This window comes from Stomoxys calcitrans, chromosome 2 (genome assembly GCF_963082655.1).
Source record: "Stomoxys calcitrans chromosome 2, idStoCalc2.1, whole genome shotgun sequence".
Classification (NCBI taxonomy): Eukaryota; Metazoa; Arthropoda; class Insecta; order Diptera; family Muscidae; genus Stomoxys; species Stomoxys calcitrans.
In genome coordinates this window covers 9,013,725-9,038,147 of record NC_081553.1, presented here as the reverse complement: position 1 = coordinate 9,038,147, position 24,423 = coordinate 9,013,725, and the positions used below count along the sequence as shown (strand labels likewise).

Here is a 24,423-nt window from a genome sequence, read left to right as displayed (position 1 = left end):
ACTCGACAAATGCGATCCATGGTGGAGGTTATATAAGATTCGGCCCGGCCGAACTTAGCACGCTTTTACTTGTTTACCACTCAGATGAACCGGTCAAAAGTTGTGGACTTATTTCAAATTTGTTCGCCGTTTGGCCCACTGTGCGTCGTTTTGTTGTAAAACTCCATATTCGGCCGAAGGTTTTTACGCTCAATTTGTTATGAAAATGCACTAAAAACGGCCTGAATGTGAACGTTTAGGGCAGATATGCAAATATATGCACAGAAAAAAAAAACTCTTGGAAAAAACCAACTACCAAATTTGTATGTGAAACTTTAAATTCTCAACGAATTTTAGCATTGAATCGAAGACATTATTTGTTAAAGTACGTAAGTAGATCTCTACAAAAGACAAAATTAATAAAATTTTTTTGACTTTCAACAAATTCTTTAGTTGAGATAGTTGTCAAATAGGCGTACTACCATTTAGAGCACAAATCTACCATGCCATTCATGACTTTCAACCACAGGTTCGAGTCTCCCGGTCGGCCAAAAAAAATTTATTTTCTTTTTCATTAAACTTAGAAAATTCAACAAAAAAAAATTATATATATTTCTAGAGTGGTTCTTTTGTTTTAATTTATTTAACTGAGACACTTATTACTGTGCAGCAGTACTTATTGATTTATTTGATCATACAGAAGATGTTGTCGGTAGGCTAGAGGATGCGTGCAAGAGTACCAAGCACGAGATCAATATTCTGCGACACCAAAATTATTAAAATTAGTTTTTAAGGGTAATAGTAAAGAGTGACAGGGGAAACCCCGAAAGCAGCAGTAAAACGAACGAGACAAAGACGCTAGTTGGACAAAGAAAATAAAAACACCACCAACCGAAGCAAAGCACATGCGTTGGCTGGTTAGTTGGTTTTTTGTCTAGCTTATGGATATATTGTTGTCGTTGTTGTTATATGTTGGCTTGGAAAGAGTGCTTTTTACAAAACAAATTTGAACTTTGAGTCGTTGAGATTCAAAATAAATTGTTGCAGGGAAATTAACAACTTTCATAGGTAGTTTTTCAACCAAAGTTGTTGGTTTTCAAAATTATTTTTATCTTTGTGCATTAAAATTGAAATATGCACAAACAAATCAAAGACATTTTAATCTACTATTATTGATTCCTAAACTTCTATTATTGCCTTTGTATTTGCCCGGCTTTCGCGGCTAACAGACATCGGCACATAGGTGGGGGCATGAACCAACTTAGGGGCGTGGTAGGGAAAACAAGGATTATGTAAGTAGCACGGGATTCCAGACTTAAGTTTTTCTTTTTCGAGATAACTTTTTAGTATTTAGAACGCACAACAAGCCGACTACTGGCATAGGTGTATGTCCATAGTGGCACGGGGCGGTTTAATATCCGTACCCACTTTTCAACCTAACCTTACCTATCTCGATTATTGCTGAAAGCAAAAAAATGTTTCTCTTGTTTTCATTGCCTCGATTATCCGTGATTACCTCTATTATAGGGGAGTATAAACAGATTTTACGATTACGTTTGAATAATCAAACAAAACGATAATGGGAATAAACAATAAAATAAAAAAATCTTTTCAGTAAAAATTATAATTATATAGTAAAAATAGTTAAATAATTGTATATTTTTGCTTAAAGTGTACAACAATATGAAATATTTTGTTAAAAATTGCAAAAAAAAAGCGATTATCCGTTCTGCCTCCGGTCCCGAGTATGCCGGATAATCGAAGTCTGACTGTGTATTGAATATTGAACTTGACAAATGCAATCAATAGTGGAGGGTATATAAGATTCGTTCCAGCAGAACTTAAAGTGGTTTTGCTTGCTTATTCTTGCAAGGAACATTTAAATCCGGGAACAAATTAATGAAGTCGCGATTCGCTAATTTGGCCAAATTATAATCAATCTAAAGCAATAAAAAACAAAATGTAAAACATTCCTTAAAACTTCCAAAATATATTCTAAATATTCATTTTAAATTCGTACAACTTATTTTCGCAATGATAATTTGGCATTCTTAAATAATCTACTACGATTTTAGTTTTATTTTTATTTTTTGAAAAAATTTATTCAAAGAAATTCCAATTTCGACCAACAACTATGTTTGGGATTTACTCGCAGAAATGCCATTTTCAACCAATTCTAAATCTGAAACAAATTATAAATCATAAAACAAACAAGAGTTTTAAAAATTAAAATATCACCATGACATCACAAATTTTAATAAGCGCAAATAAATTTTGTTTTAATTTATACTCTTATTAATATACATACAAAGTTAAAAATTTTCTATACACCATTTTGTGAATTTCTGGCAATTACTTCTATAGTTTTTAAAATGTGACAGATCAAACAAGAGATATTAAAACTATTACCTATTAGTTCGGTAATTGAACAAATGTCCATATAGCTATATGATTTTATGGTCGGTCAAGCATATAATTTATTAATTTTGTCGGAAGTTTCAAAAGATAGCTATCGTCTAACTAAAAATTGCTCAATTGTAAAAGTGAGTTACCACTAACAAATTAATTATCTTAAACAAGTGTAAATGTGCTACTTTTACGGCCTTATTCAAAAAACTTAATGTAGATTTGAAATTGGTTTATTTGACATATTTCCTTTACAGAACTGTCAGATAAACCTATTTTAAGTCTTCAAAAAGTTTTGTGAATAAGGCCGTTAGTGTAGACTGTACTTTGAACATTCCTATGGATCAATTATCAACACTATCAAATGATAGTTTTAACCCAGTAATAAACTGGAAAATGAAGATGTCTGCTATTGATGACATACTCATTGCATATAAAAAGACCATATAAATGAAAAACAAGTAAGAGTGTGCTAAGTTCGGCCGGGCCGAATCTTATATACCCTCCACCATGGATCGTATTTGTCGAGTTCTTTGCGCGGCATCCCTATTGGAGCTATATCAAGTTATAGTTCGATTCGGACCATAAATGAATTGAATGCTGAACATTATAGAAGTCATTGAGTAATAGTTCAGTCCATTCGCATAAGAATTGAGCCTTGTAGGGGCTCAAGAAGGAAAATCAGGAGATCGGTTTATATGGGAGCTGTATCAAGCTATAGATCGATTCAGACCATATTGGACACATGTGTTGAAAGTCATGGGAAAAGCCGTTGTACAAATTTTCTCCCAAGTCGAATGAGAATTACGACCTCTAGCGTCTTAAGAAGTCAAGATCCAAGATCGTTTTAAATGACAGCTATACCACATTATGAACCGATTTGAATCGTACTTAGCACAGTTGTTGGAAGTGATTCCAAAATACTACGTACAAAATTTAAGTCAAATCGGACGAGAATTACGCCCTCTAGAGGCTCAAGAAGTCAAGACCCAAGATCAAGAAGTCATCACCAAGATTATATGGCAGCTATATCAAAACATGGACCGATTTGAACCATTTACAATCCGAATCGACCTACACTAATAAAAAGTACTTGTGCAAAATTTCAAGCGGCTAGCTTTACTCCTACGAAATTTAGCGTGCTTTCGACAGACAGATGGACGAACATGGCTAGAAACAGAATGACGAAATTAATCCTATGGTGGAGGGTATAAAAAAAATATATGTTAACTTTTTTACTTAAATGCAAATGGCCTGTCTGACCTCAGGCCAGCGCACAGTTACACAAGGGGAATTCGACAACAAGGCGCCCGCTATCTACCCCAAACACCATTCATTGCCCGCATAACACTGCCGTCGGCAACCGAAGCAACAAGGGTGCCTTGAACTTACGAGGGCCCGCCAGCCGAGCCCACATTAAAATCCTTAAACTCAACCGTCATCCAATAAACGCTGCTACAACCGAACTCTCGTAAGCAAGAGCCGAAGACGAAAACCTACTCACTCTTCGTCACATTGCAGATTTAAACATTGAATTAAACCTATAAAGTCACCTTTTGTCAACCCTCGATTCTAATTAACTTGTGTTATCACTTAAGGTTTGTGGGTCCTTTGACCCACCCTGGAGACGACTGAACTTAACTCAGCCTTCGACAAAACCACCTTACATAGGTAAAATATTTAACTTTACGATCCTGCCGCCTATATCGCTGCAAGAGATTTAAAGATATCCGCCACCAAACCTTCAGACACATTGTTCACTACATACACCCATGAGGTAAAAGATAAGCTGAATGTGAAAATCGATGGAGTAACGATTCCGACCATCAAGTGCCCCAAAATAGTTGGGTGTGAGCACTTGGGGTGCTCACAAAGAAACCTTGTTGACGACCTACAAAGCAATTGGTCGGTCCAGTGGTAAGTTATGTAGCGCTAGTGTGGACTCACCAACGTAGCGCAGAGGTTAACATGTCCGCATTTGACGCTTAACGTCTGGGTTCGAATTCTGGCAAGACCACCAGAAAAAATTTTCAGCGGTGGTTTTCACCTCCTAATGCTGGCGACATTTGGGAGGTACCATGCCATGTAAAACTTCTCTGCAAAGAGGTGTCGCACTGTGGGACGCCGTTGGGACTCGGACCCAGATAAAAACGAGGCCCCTTATCATTGAGCTTAAACTTGAATCGGACTGCACTCATTGATATGTGAAAAGTTTGCCCCTGTTCCTTAATGGAATGTTCATGGGAAAATTTGCATTTGGCATTTGCATTTGCAGTGTGGTCTCATCAGCTATGTAACACGCAGTGGAATAATTTGCAGATCTGTCAGAATGCCGATTATCGAACTGGAACGGGCTTCCTCTTCAGTTTCCACCTTCATTGAAAGACAAAGATAATACTCCTTCAAAGACATAACTACAAACTGTCTAAGCATTACTTACATTACTACGTCTAGACAACATTCACGGTAGCAGATAGGGTGAGTAGCTACCAGGTTAATCTGAGATTGACCTCCCCTGATGAAATTGACCTCCCATGGCAAACCAGAGTAGTTCTGGATCTATAGTGTAGCGGCATATACATCCGCCAACGTGCAGGATGTGTGTCCCGATTGTGACCAGGGACAACACGCCACACGTTACCTGTTTAACTACCCAGCTAGACCTACTTGACTCAGACTCAGATCACTCTGAATTCACAAATAACACACTGTTACAACAACAAGAATCGGCTAAAGGTTAATGTTATGGATCCGAACAAACAGAAAAAACAATGTGCTTTCGTTTGTTTGACCCCCCCACTCAATTATCAAATTGCATACAAATAAATTCATGAATTCTATATGGCTAATATGATAATAGATGTGGCCTCGTATGGGACAACATCGAATAAAATGTGAATAATTTATACGAAATACTTACCACTTTTATTGTCCATGAGATCCCTGTACCAGTCGTAAATGTCATGTGCTATTACAAGGGCCATTTTTAATTTGTTTCAATAAAAACTGAAAGCAAAGAAATAATTGAATCAAATCACTAATTAATGTGAATAAATTAACAATAAAATGTCTACTAGTAGTTACATATTAAACACATACTTATAAAATATTGACGAATTCAATTAGTTTTCGTGAACTATAACAGAATAATTATAGCAAGGAAGGCGGCAACAAAATGTATTTCCCTCTACTATAACTAAGCAATTTTTTTAAAATTTTACTTCCAAAGCTACATAACATGTCATGATTTTAACACAGAGCTTACGCTCGAAAAATGCTTTTTTTTCTTCAGCCATTTCACTGAATTTTAATCTACTTTTTTTTAGAAAATTTTTGGAAAACATTTGCATACTGCATTTACTGAATTGGCTGAAGAAATAAAGTAGCATTTTTTCGAGCGATAGCCCTATGTTAAAATCATGACATTTATGGTAGTTTTTAGAAATAAAATTAAAAAAAATTTCAGGGAAATAATGAATGTGCAACAAAAACAACAAGCCGGGCAGAACTTTGGATACCCACTACCTCGGGTATATATGTAAACCAACTTTCATCAAAATCTGGTGAAAATTGCATACCTTATGTCCGATAGCAGTTATATTGAAATATGTTTCGATTTGGACCAAATACTAATAAGTGCAATTCATTGTTCAATTGAGTATAACAAAATATTGGTCTTTTTAGTAGCTTTGTCTAAAAATAAACCGATCTCAACCATATACGACACGGATGTTGAAAAGACTAACATAAGCCACTGTGCCAAATTTCAGTGAAATCGGATTATATTGCGTTGCCCAAAAAGTAATTGCGGATTTTTTAAAAGAAATTAAATGCATTTTTAATAAAACTTAGAATGAATTTTAATCAAATATACTTTTTTTACACTTTTTTTCTAAAGCAAGCTAAAAGTAACAGCTGATAACTGACAGAAGAAAGAATGCAATTACAGAGTCACAAGCTGTGAAAAAATTTGTAAACGCCGACTATATGAAAAATCTGCAATTACTTTTTGGGCAACCCAATAAATGCGCCTTTTATTGACCCAAGACTTTAAATCGAGATATCGGTCTACAGGCAGATATCGGTCTACAGGACGTCGAAGAGCCTAACACAATTCACTGTCCCAAATCTCGACGAAATCAGTCAATAAATGCGCCTTTTATGGGCCCAAAACCTTAAATCGAGAGATCGGTCTATATGACAGCTATATTTTAATCTGAACCAATCTAACCCAAATTGAAGACGGACGTCAAAATGCCTAACACAACTCACTGTCTTAAATTTCGACGAAATCGGACAATAAATGCGCCATTTATGGCACCAAAACCTAAAACCGAGAGGTCGGTCTATATTACAGCTATATACAAATCTGGACCGATTTGTGCCATATTGCAGAAGTATGTCAAGGGGCTTAACTTAACTCATTGTCCTAAATTTTGGTGACATTAGACAACAAATGCTCCTTTTATAGGCCCAAAACCTTAAATCGAGAGATCGGTCTATTTGGTAGCTATATCCAAATTTGGACTGATCTGGGTCAAATTGACGAAGGATGTCAAAGGGCCTTACACATTTTACTGTCCCAAATTTCAGCAAAATTGGCCAATAAATGTGCCTTTTATCGGCCTAAGACCCTTAATCGGAGGATCGGTCTATATGGCAGCTATATCCAAATCTGGACCGATCTGAGCCGAATTGAAGAAGGATGTCGAAGGGCCTAAGAACCCACTGTCCCAAATTTCAGCAAAATCGGATAACAAATGTGGCTCTTATGGACCTTAGACCCTAAATCGGAGGATCGGTCTATATGGCAGCTATATCTAAATCTGGAACGATCTGAGCCAAATTGACGAAGGATGTCGAAGGGCCTAAGAGAACTCACTGTTCAAAATTTCAGCAAAATCGGATAATAAATGCTCCTTTTATGGGCCTAAGACCTTAAATCCGAGGATCGGTATGGCAGATATATCCAAATCTGAACCGATCTGAGCCAAATTGAAGGATGTCGAGTGGCCCAATACAACTCACTGTCTCAAATTTCAGCAAAATCGGATAATAAATGTGGCTTTTATGGGCCTAAGACCCTAAATCGGCCGATCGGTCTATATGGGTATATCAAGATATAGTCCGATATAGCCCATCTTCGAACTTAACCTGCTTATGGACAAAAAATTACAGTTGCCCAATTTTAAGCAGACTTTTAGTAGTTACAGCGAACATTTTTGTTTTTTTATTAACAAAGTAGTTAGGAGCACGAGATTTCAACATAAAAAAAATTGACAAAACCACCTGCTTGTCACCTGATCAAGAAGTAAGAAACCAAATTGATCACGTTGCAATAGATGGAGGGCATTAATGTACGATCGATCCGAGAAGCCAACATAGATTCGGATGATTACCTTCTTGCCATTTGAGCGTAGCGAGAAAAGTACGATCTGACACGGAAGCTGGACATTGAAAAGCTGCAAACATAACATATGGCAACGACATACTCCACTTGACTGACCCAACTGCTTGATGAAAGCACTCCTTGTCCCGATAAGAGAACACTTGGGAAACTTACAAAGAGTGTCCAAATGTTAATTAAGTAAAACATGCGGCATACAGAGGAACCCTGCAAATAGTAGCAACGCACCATATGAAGGAGAGGTATCGTGAGAAATGGAGAGCAGAGACTTGAGTATGAGCGAATTGAGATGTACAGGAGTCTAAATGAAATCCGGAAATTTTACCAATGAATTAAACATCAAACCGATAGCTTTGGCACAAACTCTAATACATATAGTGTGCTATAATATGAAAAAAAACTTCTTTCCCAGCTGCTAGTGTCCGACAATGGCAGCAAAGACGATACCGCAGAACCCGATTGAAGAACAAGGCAACAGGAGCCGATGGGTTACCAGCTTAACTATATATATTCTGCGTACACAAGAAAGGAGAAATGACAGAATGTGCCAACTTCAGGGAAATAAATCTCCTCCCCATCGCATGCAAAATACTCTCGAACGCACTCGGGTCTTCTCCAGGATTTTCCAGGACAACATTTAAGAACTCCCCGTTGACTACGAAGCCGTTTTCTATAGCCCTATACGGTCCAAGAGACCTTTTGAAAGAATCAAAAGAGAAAGGGGTCTGGCAGTTATAAAAGATAAAGCAAAATGGATGGTATCAACTCCCCCAACGTTTTATACACCTGACCAAATAAAGAATATGGAGATAGTTGGGAACCACAACTTGGAGATAATCAGCAACTTTAACTACCGCAGCACCGCCGTTAACGAAACGAATGCCATCAGTTTTAAAATAAAGCTAAGAATAATGTTGGCAAATATGCTACTTTGCAAAAGGCAAGCAGTTTAGAAATAAGCCCACTTCTCGACCGACGAACTTGTGCTACTTGTGTTGCTATATAGTTCCGAGGCATGGGAACATGAAAGCTGAAGTGGCAATGCTAGTAGTATTTGAGAGTAAAATACTTCGTAAAATTTATGATCCAATTTAAATTGATTGAGAATATCGCCATAGTATGAACCACGAACTGTATGACGACGTTAGCATAGTTAAACGTATCAAAATACAATGGTTGCATTGGCTATGTCATGTTGTCGGAATGAATGTATGAGCTCCATCGAAGTCTTTTGAAAGCAAGCACTGTTGTTGTATGAAAGACATCTCGAAACTAGGTGTAAGAGATTGGAGAAGCAGAGCATGAGTTCGGCTAATGGGACAAATGTGCTCTCATAGCTAATTACAGTAGAAAAGTAATCAATAACCAGGCTTTCCATAACCAGGTTTTCAAGCAATTCTCGAAGTTAATATTTCAGCAATAAGGTTTTCCAGCATGTTCTTGACATAAAAAACGGTTAAATAGTTTAAAAACTCAGTTTTTATAATTGTTTAGTTGGCCACCGTAGCTCAGAATGATTTCCATGCAGTGTTCTTCAAATACATAATTTCAATAAAATTTTCTTTAAGCAAAATTTCACAACTTAGAACAAACAAGTAAAAAGGCGTTAAGTTCGGCCGGGCCGAACTTTGGATACCCACCACCACGGGTATATACGTAAACCACCTTATCCAAATCTGGACCGATCTGACCCAAATTGAGGAAGATTGTCGAAGGGCCCAACACAACTCACTATCCCAAATTTCGGCAAAATCGGACAAAAAATGCGCCTTTTATGGACCCAAAACCTTAAATCGAGAGATCGGTCTATATCGCAGCTATATCCAAATCTGGACCGATCTGCGCCATATTGCAGAAGTATGTCGAAGGGCTTAACTTAACTCACTGTCCCAAATTACAGCAAAATCGGATAATAAATGTGGCTTAAATGGGCCTAAAACCCTAAATCGGCGGATCGGTCTATATGACAGCTTGATCCAAATTTGGACTGATCTGGGTCAAATTGAAGAAGGATGTCGACAGGCCTAACACAACGCACTGCCCAAATTTCAGCAAAATCGGATGATAAATGTGGGTTTTATAGGCCTAAGACCCTAAATCGGCGGATTGGTATATATGGGGGCTACATCAAGATATGGTCCGATATAGCCCATCTTTGAACCTGCTTATGGACAAAAAAAAAGAATCTGTGCAAAGTTTCACCTCAAAATCTCTATTTTTAAAGACTGTTGCGTGATTTCAACAGACAGACGGACGGACATGGTTAGATCGTCTTAGATTTTTATGCTGATAGGATCGGAAATGGATATTTCGATGTGTTGCAAACGGAATGACAAAATGAATATACCCCCATCTATCGGTGGTATGTATAAAAACGTCTCATTTTTCATTTGCAAGAGTTCAATAGAATTCAATTTCCAGATCAATTTGTAGTCCATTGTGATACCACACTAACGATACCCTTTTGTTGAAAATAGAACTCACAATTCCCCGAATGGTACGATATTTATAATGTTGCTAGAGTTCGATGGGTTCACTTTCTCGATGAGTGATAAAACTTATCGGATTTGAATAAAACTCCTTGTAAAGATAGCAATCTTTCTTCGAAATGAGTACAATTCACCATAGGAAAGAATTTTATTTGCACTAGAACACAGTTATTTCAACTTCAGTTTGTTATTTTAGCAGTCAACGTCGAATGCAATTGGCTACACTACTTAAATAACCTTATCACTTAACTGCAAAATATAAAATGAATTGTACTTACCAAATCCACAGATTGATATATTAACAACAAAAGCTAATGTTCTATATCCAATATATACTATATATAGGATAACTTATATATACAAAAAATCTGTAAATAAAAAGAGACAATAAAATGTTGTTAAAACTTAATTAATATTAGAAGAAGACAAAATGGTATAATCAAATAAAAGAAAAAAAATTGTGGTCATTAAAGTTTTTTTGTGATCTCACAAATATAAATGAGGGAAGTGGGGTAAGTCATCTCCCATAGAAAGTGATGGTGAAGAAAAAATATTCCATTGTATCGGTGGGGAAGCAAACGCCTTGAAGAACGATAAGCGCATAATGATTCTTACAATTAATTAATGTTTTTTTTTTGTTCTCAAATCGACAACAAATCGGGGTGATGGCAGACGATGTGCTAGTTAGTTTTTGTTTTTTAGCCAAACGATGGTGGTGACAGTCTTGATATGAATGCGCTGCCGTATGCGGAATTCACTTGGTAAAAGATTCTCTTCTCAAACACAAAGCCGAACAAAAGTTGTGTGAACTTTTTCTTTTCGCACTGAAGCGGCTGCAAACATGTCTGTCCATCCGTCCGTCTTTCCATCGATTTGATGGTATTTTCTTCGGATAGTCAGCGAATGCGTGATGAGACAGAGACTGAGAAAGACTTAGTATTCTTGCGCGTCCACATTGAAGCCGAGGCAGACAGAGAGTTCATATTCTAAAAATTCGTTTAATATTTGCCAAGATCAAATGTTAAAAATGCGAATATTGCACATTTATAAAGCAAATAAAAATACATACAAGGGGGAATACAAATTATCTTGACGATTACGTAATTACAACAACTAAGGGCAATGATAATGAAATCACAAGTCCCCGATTTCATGGCAAGCGCGAAAGGCAAGGTCTTGCTTGAAAAGAAAATCTATGATCACCACAAAGAAGTTACCATTAGGGGAACTCACTATAATAACATTTATGTAGTGATAAAGTAATTAAGACTTATTTTGGGCTTACTACGAATTGTTACCATTAGGAAACTCAATTTCAACTATAAGACTTACTTTGGTCTTAAATTAAGACTTACTTTGGTCTTATTAAGACTTACTTTGGTCTTAAATTAAGACTTACTTTGGGCTTAATACGAATGCTAGGCTAAAAATATACCGATTTCATGAAAATATGCAAATACTGAGTGGTAGCCTCAAGACTACAACGATCACACACCTAGTTGAAAATATTAATAGCTTAGTTTATGCTTGGACCTATCCGGAATCTATTTCTGTGGATATACCAAATTGGTTTATATGCACGTAAAATAAAAAAAAAACGTTTGGGACATTTTTACGACAAACAAAACACTTTTATTACGAAGTTTGTCTTTTATTGTAACTGTGTAGTGTTTCGCTTCAACATATCAAACGTAGCATTATTGAACGTAACTTTGTTTATTGTAAACCTTTTAGCAGCTTCACTTACGGTAAAAAGACTTTTATGTTGTAAAACCAAAAAATCGTTAATGGCAAAAGTGTTTCGATAGCCGCAAAAGATTATTCGTTTACCGCACCAATAATTATTCCCTTTTGTCTCTTCTACTAAACAGAAAGGGTGAATGTTAAAACGTATATACCAGTGATGGGCAAAAACGCTCACTTTTGCACATTATTGTGCACGTACACAAGAAAATAATCTCAAGCAGATCTATGGGCTTGCAAGTAATTGGAATTATGTGCTTGTCACTGGTATAAACACATTCTCACGCACCAAATTTGTTTCTTTTTTTCGACGGACAAAAGAGCAGTCAGTATGTTGAACAGCTCGGTCAAGTGCTGATAGTAAACTCGAAAGTGAAAATTTTTAAAGTTTCGTCTAAGGTGCAACAAGTAAAAACGTGCCAAGTTGAGCCGGGCCGGGTCTTGGGAACACACAACCATGTATTGAATTACAAATTTACATAAACGAACTTAGATGAAGGGCACTCTGACAATTTAGCCAAAAAGTTAAGCCTAACATGGGAGCTACATCAGGTTATTGACCGATTTTGAAAATTTGACATGGTGTTTGAAAGTCATATCGTCTCAATTCGTGAGATCAGTTTATATGGGGCTATGTCAGATTGTAGATCGTTTTGGACCGTGCTTGACATGGTAGCAGAACACTTCGTGCAAAATTTAAGCCAAATCGGATAACAATATCGGCTTCCTGGGGTTCAAGACGTCACATCGGTTTATCTGAGAAATACATCCAAATCTTAACCGATATGGCTCATTTGTAATCCCCAACGACCCACATCAAAAGGATTTATATGTACAAGCTCTATTCGTACGACCGCTATCGTGATTTCGACAGACGGATGAACATGGCAAAATCGATTTAGAGTGTCAAGCCGATCAAGAAAATATACTTACTTTATGGGTGCACAGATTAATATTTCGAGGTTTTACAACCAGAATGACTTGATTAGTATACCCCCATCCTATGAAGATGTATAAAAACAGAAATCACTAGAGCAACAGACAAATGGCTGTCAGGTACAAGAAAATACAATACAAATTTCTAAGGCACGTACATTGTTTATTAATATATAGAGAACGGATATATATGCACTTTTTGTTTATGGACCGATTATAACCAAAATTTGTATTTAGGCATAGTTTGGTGTAAACGTAAACGAATTTTGACGTCATATTGATACATGCAAAAAATTTGCAAAATGTAGGAGCCAAAATAGATCCGTTTAGAATCTTAAATGATTTAATGGTTTGCGTTTGTACTTTTGTGGGTATAAATGTCCTCTTTAAACCCATTTTCCTCTAATTGTATCCTAAGAACCTACTAGGTCCAAATTTGTACAGATCTCATGATTTGTGGTCTTAGGCCTATAAAAGCCAAATTTATTATCCGATTTGGCTTAAATTCCCAGAGTGTTAAATTCCCAGATATCTGGCCGATATATAGGCCGACTTCCTGAATTAAGGTTTTAAGCCCATAAAAGCCGTATTTATTACCCGATTTGTCTGAAATTTGGTACAACAAGTTGTGTTTAGATCTTTGATATCCGTGCCGAATATGGTTCAGATCGGTTTTTATTTTTGTATAGCTCCCCTACAGACTGATCTTATGAATTACAATAAGTTGATAATATTTTTAAAAAATTGCTCCGCACTTTCAATGTATCGCAGTTTTGCGTTTCTTTAATACACCTTAGAGTTTAACACTAGAAAGACCATGATTTTTTATCTATGTACCTACTGGGACCAAACCGGTTTACGTAGTATTTTGACAAAATTTACAAACAGTGTACTATTTTATACAAGGGGTCAAAATGACCGGTAGGTCTGTTTAGGTATACCGTATACGCATTTCCGTTAAAGAAAATTTTACAAATAAAATAACGTGCTTAAAATAAAGTTTACATCGATTGAATAATTGCATATGTATCAGCTCTCTAGAAATATATAAAAAATATCCATCCCATAGTAGGTATTTAAATGTGCGAAAACAACAACACCCATAAGTAATTTTTTGTTTTGTTCTTAGCATAACCAATACAGCAAATCATAACACAAACCCATAATTGAGTTGTGCGAAAATGGAAGGTTTTTAATTTAATTGTGTACCAATAATCACTAAGAGTTTGAATTACCAACTGAATTCTGCTTACAACTGGTAAAAATTGGTTACAACAATTAATTAAACTTGATATCATTTTCAATATTTTCACAATTTCTGGTAATATCAAAGTAAAAAACTGTATATTTGTCACAAATTCTTGCTTGAATTTATCGCAAAACAACATGTACGTTCATCGTAAACCAAGTCCAACGTTTTTCACAAAAGAAGTTTACTTGTCGAAAGTTTCTTTTATGTGAGAAGATACATTTTTTTTGCGTGTAGTACAGTCTATCATAAAATTTAATTGCGATTAATTGAACAAAAATGTAAGCACTACCTAATTTTATGGACTTTTGTATATAAAGTCAATCAATTTATTTAATTCTACATTAAGCTGTTTATTGCATTTGGAATTATGAATTGATTAGAATAACTAATTGCGAAAATACTATCTTAAGACGTGTACTCTTCTAAAATAAATAAAAGAATAATTTTTTGTCCATAGGCATTTAATATTTTGTCAAAGAAAATATTTTGTTAAAGATAAAAATTATAAATATAAGAACAAATCGAAACAATAAGCCTGGATACCAACCAATCCAGAATTTCTTTGCACTGGATAGATAAGGACATTCCAAAAAGAAACACTCATATCAATGAGTGCAGTCCGACTAAAATCTTAGATATTCTTGAGCTATATTTTCATATAAAAACCCATATTTTGCTGTAAACAAAACATTTTTGGCCTAAAAGAAGTTTTGAATTTTCGGATAAAAGAGCCAACCACATACGAAGTTCCTAAAAGTTTTACCACAACCTAAGGTTTTAGGTTAGGTAAGAGTGGCAGTCGTTTACAGACTCAACAAATACAACAAATTTTACCCATGAACATTCCATTTCTCCTTGGAAAGGAGTTTTACATGGAATAGTACCTCACAAATGTCGCCAGCATTAGGAGGGGAAAACCACGTCTGAAAATTTTTTCTGATGGTCTCGCCAGGATTCGAACCCAGGCGTTCAGCGTCATAGGCGGACATGCTAACCTCTGCGGTACTAGCCTTATAGACCACTATATTGAAAAAAACGTATGCCCTAATTTTAATGATTCGAGCCAAAGGTTTCCAACTTTTTAAGAAAACATTCCCTTTGGTGAAAGATATTTTCCTTGATATTAAGGATTCTTTATTTTTAATGGTAAATCACCATGACGTAGAATAAGAATCAATCAGCGATCAACATTTAAAACCGAAATTTTATTTAAAAATTTTATTTAAAGATAGCATCTTTTTGTTAAAGTTTTGGTTCTTTGGCTCGTTTACATTGCCTATCGATAAGGAAAAATCTTATATTTTCGAACAAAATATTTTTCAGTGTAGCTGGCCCGGTGTGATTTGCTACAACATTAAGTGTTTGCGGTCCCCTTTTTTAACTCTCACATACCTTTCATTAGAATATTATATTGTCCCGTTTGGCATACATGTCCATTTGGGGCATAATTTTGGGGTGGGCGACACTAAATTTTTAAAAATCTTTCGTAATCTACACTCCAACAAATAACCGTTATTTGACCCCAAGTTTTATATAAATTTTATGTTTTTGGGTTACCATTAGGGGGCATACAAAATTTCGTTTTGTATGTACCATCGATTTAAGCGAAATGCCCCATTATGGTAACCCAAAAACATAAAATTTATATAAAACTTGGGGTCAAATAACGGTTATTTGTTGGAGTGTAGATTACGAAAGATTTTTAAAAATTTAGTGTCGCCCACCCCAAAATTATGCCCCAAATGGACATGTATGCCAAACGGGACAATATAATATTCTAATGAAAGGTATGTGAGAGTTAAAAAAGGGGACCGCAAACACTTAATGTTGTAGCAAATCACACCGGGCCAGCTACACTGAAAAATATTTTGTTCGAAAATATAAGATTTTTCCTTATCGATAGGCAATGTAAACGAGCCAAAGAACCAAAACTTTAACAAAAAGATGCTATCTTTAAATAAAATTTTTAAATAAAATTTCGGTTTTAAATTTTGATCGCTGATTGATTCTTATTCTACGTCATGATGATTTACCATTAAAAATAAAGAATCCTTAATATCAACGAAAATATCTTTCACCAAAGGGAATGTTTTCTTAAAAAGTTGGAAAATTGGTAATCTTTAAATTAAGTTCGCTAATCTTTGGCTCGAATCATTAAAATTACAATTTTTTTTCAGTATACTGTACTATAAGGCTAGTACCGCAGAGGTTAGCATGTCCGCCTTTGACGCTGAACGCCTGGGTTCGAATCCTGGCGAGACCATCAGAAAAAATTTTCAGGCGTGGTTTTCCCCTCCTAATGCTGGCGACATTTGTGAGGTACTATTCCATGTAAAACTCCTTTCCAAGGAGAAATGGAATGTTCATGGGTAAGATTTGTTGTATTTGTTGAGTCTGTAAACGACTGCCACTCTTACCTAACGTAAAACCTTAGGTTGTGGTAAAACTTTTAGGAACTTCGTATGTGGTTGGCTCTTTTATCCGAAAATTCAAAACTTCTTTTAGGCCAAAAATGTTTTGTTTACAGCAAAATATGGGTTTTTATATGAAAATATGATTTGTAAAAAACTCGGCACAAACAAGGATGTAGCTCAAGAATAGCTAAGATTTTAGTCGGACTGCACTCATTGATATGAGTGTTCCTTTTTGGAATGTCCTTATCTATCCAGTGCAAAGAAATTCTGGATTGGTTGGTATCCAGGCTTATGCATAGTACATCTTTCTACAGGATAAATAAAAATGAAGCTTATTGTTTCGATTTGTTCTTATATTAATAATTTTTCTCTTTAACAAAATATTTTCTTTGACATTAAATGCCTATGGACATAAAATTATTCTTTTATTTATTTTAGAAGAGTACACGTCTTAAGATAGTATTTTCGCAATTAGTTATTCTAATCAATTCATAATTCCAAATGCAATAAACAGCTTAATGTAGAATTAAATAAATTGATTGACTTTATATACAAAAGTCCATAAAATTAGGTAGTGCTTACATTTTTGTTCAATTAATCGCAATTAAATTTGATGATAGACTGTACTACACGCAAAAAAATGTATATTCTCACATAAAAGAAACTTTCGACAAGTAAACTTCTTTTGTGAAAAACGTTGGACTTGGTTTACGATGAACGTACATGTTGTTTTGCGATAAATTCAAGCAAGAATTTGTGACAAATATACAGTTTTTTACTCTGATATTACCAGAAATTGTGAAAATATTGAAAATGATATCAAGTTTAATTAATTGTTGTAACCAATTTTTACCAGTTGTAAGCAGAATTCAGTGGGTAATTCAAACTCTTAGTGATTATTGGTACACAATTAAATTAAAAACCTTCCATTTTCGCACAACTCAATTATGGGTTTGTATTATGATTTGCTGTATTGGTTATGCTAAGAACAAAACAAAAAATTACTTATGGGTGTTGTACATATGCAATTATTCAATCGATGTAAACTTTATTTTAAGCACGTTATTTTATTTGTAAAATTTTCTTTAACGGAAATGCGTATACGGTATACCTATTATTCATAATGGGGCATTTCGCTTAAATCGATGGTACATACAAAACGAAATTTTGTATGCCCCCTAATGGTAACCCTAAAACACAAAATTGATATAAAACTTTGGGGTCAAATAACCGTGGGGGACGCCCAAATTTAAAACACACCCATACGGACATGTTTATCGTTTGGGGCAAAATGGGTATCAAATAAAAGGTATTTAAGCGTAGAGTACGAACTTTATGAATCAATTTGACCCCAAGAGTTAGGAGGTCCACCCCCAAAAACCGCTCAAAAAATTACATGTCTACCGATTGGGGAAATATGGGTATCAAACGAAAGGTAATTGGAAGTAGAATGCGAAACCTACATACAAATTTGGAGTCTTTTCCTAGGCGAGTGGCCCCAACCCAAAATTATACCCCAAAGGGACATGGGTACCGAACGGGACAATACAGGACTCAAACGAAAGGTACTTAAAAATAGAATGCGAAAGTTATGTACAAATTTAGAGTCTATTCCCAGGAGAGTGGCCCCAACCATAAATTATACCCCAAGACATGGGCAACGGACGGGACAGGACTCAAACGAATGGTATTTGATAGTACACTCAACAAAATTTTTTACTCAAAACAGCAAAAACTGCAGTTTTTGTCTGCTAAAAATGGGAAAGCAGACATTACTTCTGTTTCAGGGGGTTAGGTTATCATAAATTGATCTACCTATAATTGATTACCCTATATCCATCGGGGGGCAACCAACCATTTGTGACAATTGCACGAAAATTGGTCCAGCCGTTATTGAAAGAGTTAGCTGAAAATAGCAAACACTGTCTGCTGAATATTTGTAGTTAATTTTGCTGCTATTGTAGCAGTAGTTCTGCTATTACATCAGTAGTGCAGCAATTTCAGAGTAGCAGGCTTACTGCTGAAAACTCTGTTGTTTGCTGGAAATGACTGCTGCTTAATTAGGAAGGCGATGTTAGAAGAAAAAATGGGACATATATGTAAATGTGTCACAGTGGATGTTTGTAACCACTGAATGTATACTTTCCATAACTTTTTTCTTAAAATTTGGATACACAAGACCATTAAAGTTATGTGCACATTACTAGACCAATAACAAAAAAAGCGAAATAGCTCAGCCACATGTCGAAATTTATACCAAGAGATGGATCAGGTAACTACTTTACGGTAATATTCCACAAATAAAAATCATCTCTTCCAACAAAATTTCTAAAAATAATTCTAGGAAATGTCTAGGAAATGTAGCGTACACATTTTTTTTCAGCAGACTTGTGTGCTCAAACAGCAGATTTTGCTGATGCAATTTGTAGTAGTAGCAATTTGCCGATGCGGCTACCTTATAAATACGCCTTGCAATAGTCTAAAAAAAAATTTTGCCCATGAACATTCCACTAAGAAACAGGGGCAAACTTCCCACATATCAATGAGTGCAGTCCGATTCAAGTTTTATGCTCAATGATAAGGGGCCTCCTTTTATTAGTCGAGGCCGAACGGCGTGCCACAGTGTGACACCTCTTTGGAGAGAATGTTGCCAGCATTAAGAGGGAAAACCACCACTGAAATTTTGTTCAGCGTCATGGGCGGACATGCAAACCTCTGCGCTACGGTAGCCTCCACTTGCAATAGTCTATATGCTCGAATACTCACTCTTTCTCTCTAGTAGAAGAGACACAAACGAATAATCGTTTGCGGCTATCAAAGCTTTTTTGCAATTAAAAAGCTTTTGGTTTAACAACAATAGAAAGGTATTTTACCGTAAGCGAAGCTACTAAAGGGTTTACAACAAACAAAGTTAGTTACGTTCAATAATGCTACGTTTATGGCTAACGTTTGATATGTTGAAGCGAAACGTTACTCTGTTACAATAAAAGAAAAAAAGTCGCAAACGTTTTATTTATTTTTTTTGTGTATACCTTTCAATCATATCCAACTATATTTAACGTAAATGTTTTAAAAAGTTGTTTTGCCTTTTTGCAAGCGTTTATGTATTTTCTATGCAAATTTGCGATATTCAATATTCATATTAAATTTCGCAATAACCTCTTCTGCCTTAAAAGTGCGGTGTCATTATACCATTGTTGATTTGTAAATTATATTAACTTTATGCGGAAATCTAGACGTAAAAGTCTTAAAGTGGCGAGAAAAAGGCATTAACCTATGATTTAAAAGAAATGTAGACTGGTTGTGGCCATTTGGTTTTGGCAATACCACAAATTTTAGATAGAAAAGAAAAGTTAAAATTCTAGTTTTTTAAATGCTTGTTTATCTATTACCCATACATAATGAATTAAGACTGTTTTGTTAATGAGTATTATTTTTTGTATAGGCGTTTTGGGGTTTTTTAGAATAAGTAACGAAAACTAGTTATTACACACTTCAACTTTCGAAAGCATGATTTTGAAATAAGGATCTTATCTTCATCGTTATATGCTAACGGATAACAATTAAAAAGGCATTAAGTTCGGCCGGCCCGAGTTTTGGATACCCACCACCTCGCGTATATATTTAAACCCCCTTTCGTCACAATCCGATGCAATTGGATAACTTATGCACCCTAATTCGGCACAGACATTGAGTGGTCTTATAAATATAAGTCACTGTTGAATTTTGTATTAAAAATTCCAACAAAATCGGGTAATAAGTACAGCTTTTATAAGCTTCAGACCCTTAACCGGCATATCGGTGTATATGACACCTATATCTAAATATAGTCCTATTTTTATCATAATTGGGTCGGATGGCGGGTGGCCTAAAACTACTCACTGTTTGAAATTTCAGTGAAATTGGATAAAAAATAAAGCTTTTATGGGCTTTAGACCCTTTATCGGCAGATCGGTCTATATGGCACCAATATCTAAATATAGTCAGATCTGAACCATATTTAGGTTCGAAGTTGAGAGGCCTGAAACTATTCACTGTTTTAAATTTCAGCGAAATCGGATAAAAAATAAAGCTTTTATGGGCTTCAGACCCTTTATCGGCAGATCGGTCTATATGGCACCTATATCTAAATATAGTCCGATCTGAACCATACTTAGGTCAGACGTCGGGAGGCTTAAAATAACCCACTGTTTCAAATTTCAGCAAAATTGGGCAATAAATAAAGCTTTTAATGGGTCTCAGACCCTTTATTGGCAGATAGGTCTATATGGCAACTATATCTAAATATAGTCCGATCTGAACCATACTTGGTTCAGATGTCGGGAGGCCTAAAACTACTCTCTATTTAAAAATTTCAGCAAAATCGGATGAAAAATTAAGATTTTATGGGCATTAGACCCTTTATCGGAAAATCGGTCTATAAAGCAGATATATCCAAATATGGTCCTATTTGGCCCGTTCAAGAACTTAACCAGCTTGCATCAAAAAGACATATATGTGAAAAATTTCAGCTCAATATCTCAATTTTTGCAGGCTGTAGACTGATTGCAACAGAAGGACGGTAGACACCCGGACATCGTTAAATCGTTTTAGAATTTTACGACGATCCGAAATATATATACTTTGCAAACGGAATGACTAAATGAATATACCCCCTATCTTACGGTGGTGGGTATAAAAAGTATTGTCCCACTATTCCTGATAGAACCGATTGGAACTACAATATCCCTGGTAATAGAAGTTACATACACTTTTATACGTATGGTGCAAAACTAGACTACCAGGTGGGCTTTGGGGTGTACTTTAAAGAACTAGAACTGGTCGCATCGAAAAGGTTACCCCACCACTGCAGTGTGTATCAAGCAGAGATTCTTGCAATTGAAGAAGTGGTGGAATGGCTAAGATATAGTGTCATAACGACGATTGGCATAATTATCTTCTCAGGCAGTCATTTAATCCCTGGAGAACATATTTCTGAAAACAAAAACTGCCGTCGACTGTCGCAGATCACCCAACGAGATGGCTGAAAAGTTCTAAATTCACCTGTTCTGCTTGCCGGACCACAGAGATAACCCAGGCAATTGTTAAGCGGACGAGCTTGCGATACTAGGACCTACTTTACACATTCTAGGATAATTGGATCTGTGGGTATGCCTCTAGTGACATGTAAGCAAAGTTTTCAGGTTCAGGCCCGAAGGCAACGAATGATATTTGGTCACAAAGAGGGGGCTGTAAGCATTCCAAAACTATGTGGCCAAATCTAGAGTTGAAGAGGTCTGCCGCTTTGCTTTCATCGTGTCCGTCAATGACAGTCATTGTGTCTGCATGACAGGTCACTCTCTAAACGGAAAACATGCTGACAGACTGAAGGTTGCCAGTAAAACTTTTGCAGAAGCTGTGAGGACTTCGAAGAAGAAGAGACTATAGAACAACTTCTGTGTGTGTATCCCGCACTGGCAGTCAGAAGGAGTTCTAATTTAGGTTCTCGTTTCTTTGAAAACCTGTCTGATTTAGCGGATGTCAACATTCGCAAGTTGTTGGGCTTTTTAAAGCGATCTGGTAGGTTCAACGGTAGGAACTAGAAGGCATCTTTCTTCTTCTGTTCCTGTGCTATCACAATGGGCGAAAAAGTCTAAGTGAGTCTGAAGACAGAGGGAGGCCACCGTAGTGCGGACGTTAGCATGTCCGCCTATGACGCTGAACGCTTGGGTTCGAATCCTGGCGAGACCATCAGAAAAATGTTCAGCGATGGCTTTCCCCTCCTAATGCTGGTAACATTTGTGAGGTAATATGCCATGTAAAACTTCGCCTTCAAATAACCAATGGCCAACATCAGCGCCTGTTCCCAGGTTAGGGGCGGCTGGCGACGAGCGTCGGAGCAAGCGGCTCGCCACAACGAGGGATACGTGTGCAATCCCACAAAACCCATGCGGTTGGGACGCTGGACCAGTAACCCCATGGACCGATATGGCCCATTAACAATCCCAACCGACCTACACTTATAAGAAGTATTTATGCAAATTTTCAAGCGTAAAACTTTACTTCTTCGAAAGTTAGCGTGCTTTCGACAGACAGACGGAAGGACGGACATAGCTAGATCGACTTAAAATATCATGACGATCAAGAATATATATACTTTATGGGGTCTTAGACGAATATTTCGAGAAGTTACAAACAGAATGACGAAATTAGTATACCACCATCCTATGGGGGAGGGTATAAAATTGCTCCCTTTATAGTCTCATTACACAATATCGAAAGATCGGTCTATATGGCAGCTGTATCCAAATATGGTCCACATTTGACAGGAATTGGTAGGGGTTTAGTTATATATAGCCGCTATATAGACCGACTGGGTTCGAATACTGGCGAGACCATCGGAAAAAATGTTCAGCGGTGGTTTTCCCCTCCTAATACTGGAAACATTTGTGAGGTACTATGACATGTACAACTTTTCTCGAAAGAGATGTCGCGCTGCGGAACGCCGTTCGAACTAGGCTATAAAAAGGAGGCCCTTTATCATTGAGTTTAACTTGAATCGGACTGCACTCAAGGATATGTGAGAAGTTTGCCCCAGTTCCTTAGTGGAATGTTCATGGGAAAAATTTGCATTTGCATATAAGTCCAAAGGTAAAAGTGCAGTGCACGGGAAAACGGCCAAAAATATTGCTCTAAAACACGGATATGAAGTGAGTTTCTAGGCTCGAGCCTGGGGACCCCAAGAAACCCCTATCCACACCCAAGTGAAATAGCGCCGAATATAGCCAAAATGAAACTCAAAAGCTTAATTAAATTTTACGTAGAATACGAATATAATGTTAATACTGGGGCTCCGAGTTTTGAGAATTTTCGAAGCGGAATAGGAATCTTTTCCTGATTATGTCAACCTCTAAAGTAGACCGTAAGGAATCGTGAAGATTGAGATTTTTTGAAAAAAAATAAATTTTTTTTGCGAGCTTCGAATTTTTAAAAAAATCTTTCTAAAAGCTTTTTCGCGATTTTTTTTATTTATTTCTTTTAAATTCTTCGGCATCACTTCACTTGAGTGAAAAGGAATTCGTGTCCCTGCGTTCATTTTAGTCTGGGACTGCAAAAATTTGATTTTATTTTTTTTTCTAAGAAAACTGCATTTTAGCCCAATTTTTGGTATCGACCGCATTGTGTTCTCCCTAATTGGTTGGCAATATTAACACTAGAAAGTATTCGCCTCAACACTAGAAAGTATTCACCTCGACACTAGAAAGTATTCACCTTACGCGTTGACAATATTATTAACTCTAGAGAGACCATACCGGTCAAAAGGACCGATTAGAGCTATTTTGAGATTAAAATTTGAGATTTTTTTTTTTTTTTTTTGATAAAAAAAACAATTTTTTTTTATTGATTTTGTCGGTTTTAAAGCAACAATTTTCAATTTTATAATTTTTCCACCAAATCAATCATTTTGGCGAATTCGGCAAAGAAATGTGTGAAAAATGCTTGGCCTTTCGATTGTTAAAAGCCTACTCAACAAATAAGCCAATAGGCACATGGACCAAAATTGGGGTTATCCAAATAATAAATGACAGTCGCGCTTATTGACCATTTGCATTCCCTGATATTAATAATCAAAAAAGCACATAGACCGATTTTTGTTTTGAAACTATTGAAATGACGTAAATCGAAACGACTTGAACTCTAAATCGAGGTATTATTGTATTTTCGTTTTCAATTTAAGTTGCATTTTAATGGAGCACAATTTCATGGCATCATTTGTATATCCGCACACTACCATTTTCCCATTTCTAGTCATGGGAA

General features: G+C 36.1%; 1 protein-coding gene across 4 annotated transcripts in view; it reads right to left on the bottom strand.

Annotated features, from left to right (window-relative positions):
- LOC106084351 (elongation of very long chain fatty acids protein 7) overlaps positions 1–24,423 on the bottom strand; it is a 113,772-nt gene that overhangs the window by 19,178 nt on the left and 70,171 nt on the right. For all 4 annotated transcript variants that reach the window (XM_013247972.2, XM_013247998.2, XM_013247981.2 and 1 more), the window contains 2 exons: positions 10,560–10,649; positions 5,306–5,391 (listed from right to left, as the gene is read on the bottom strand). In XM_013247972.2, the coding sequence (XP_013103426.1) occupies positions 5,306–5,369 (64 nt within the window). In that variant the 5' untranslated portion in view covers positions 5,370–5,391; positions 10,560–10,649. The remainder of the gene's footprint in view (positions 1–5,305; positions 5,392–10,559; positions 10,650–24,423) is intronic.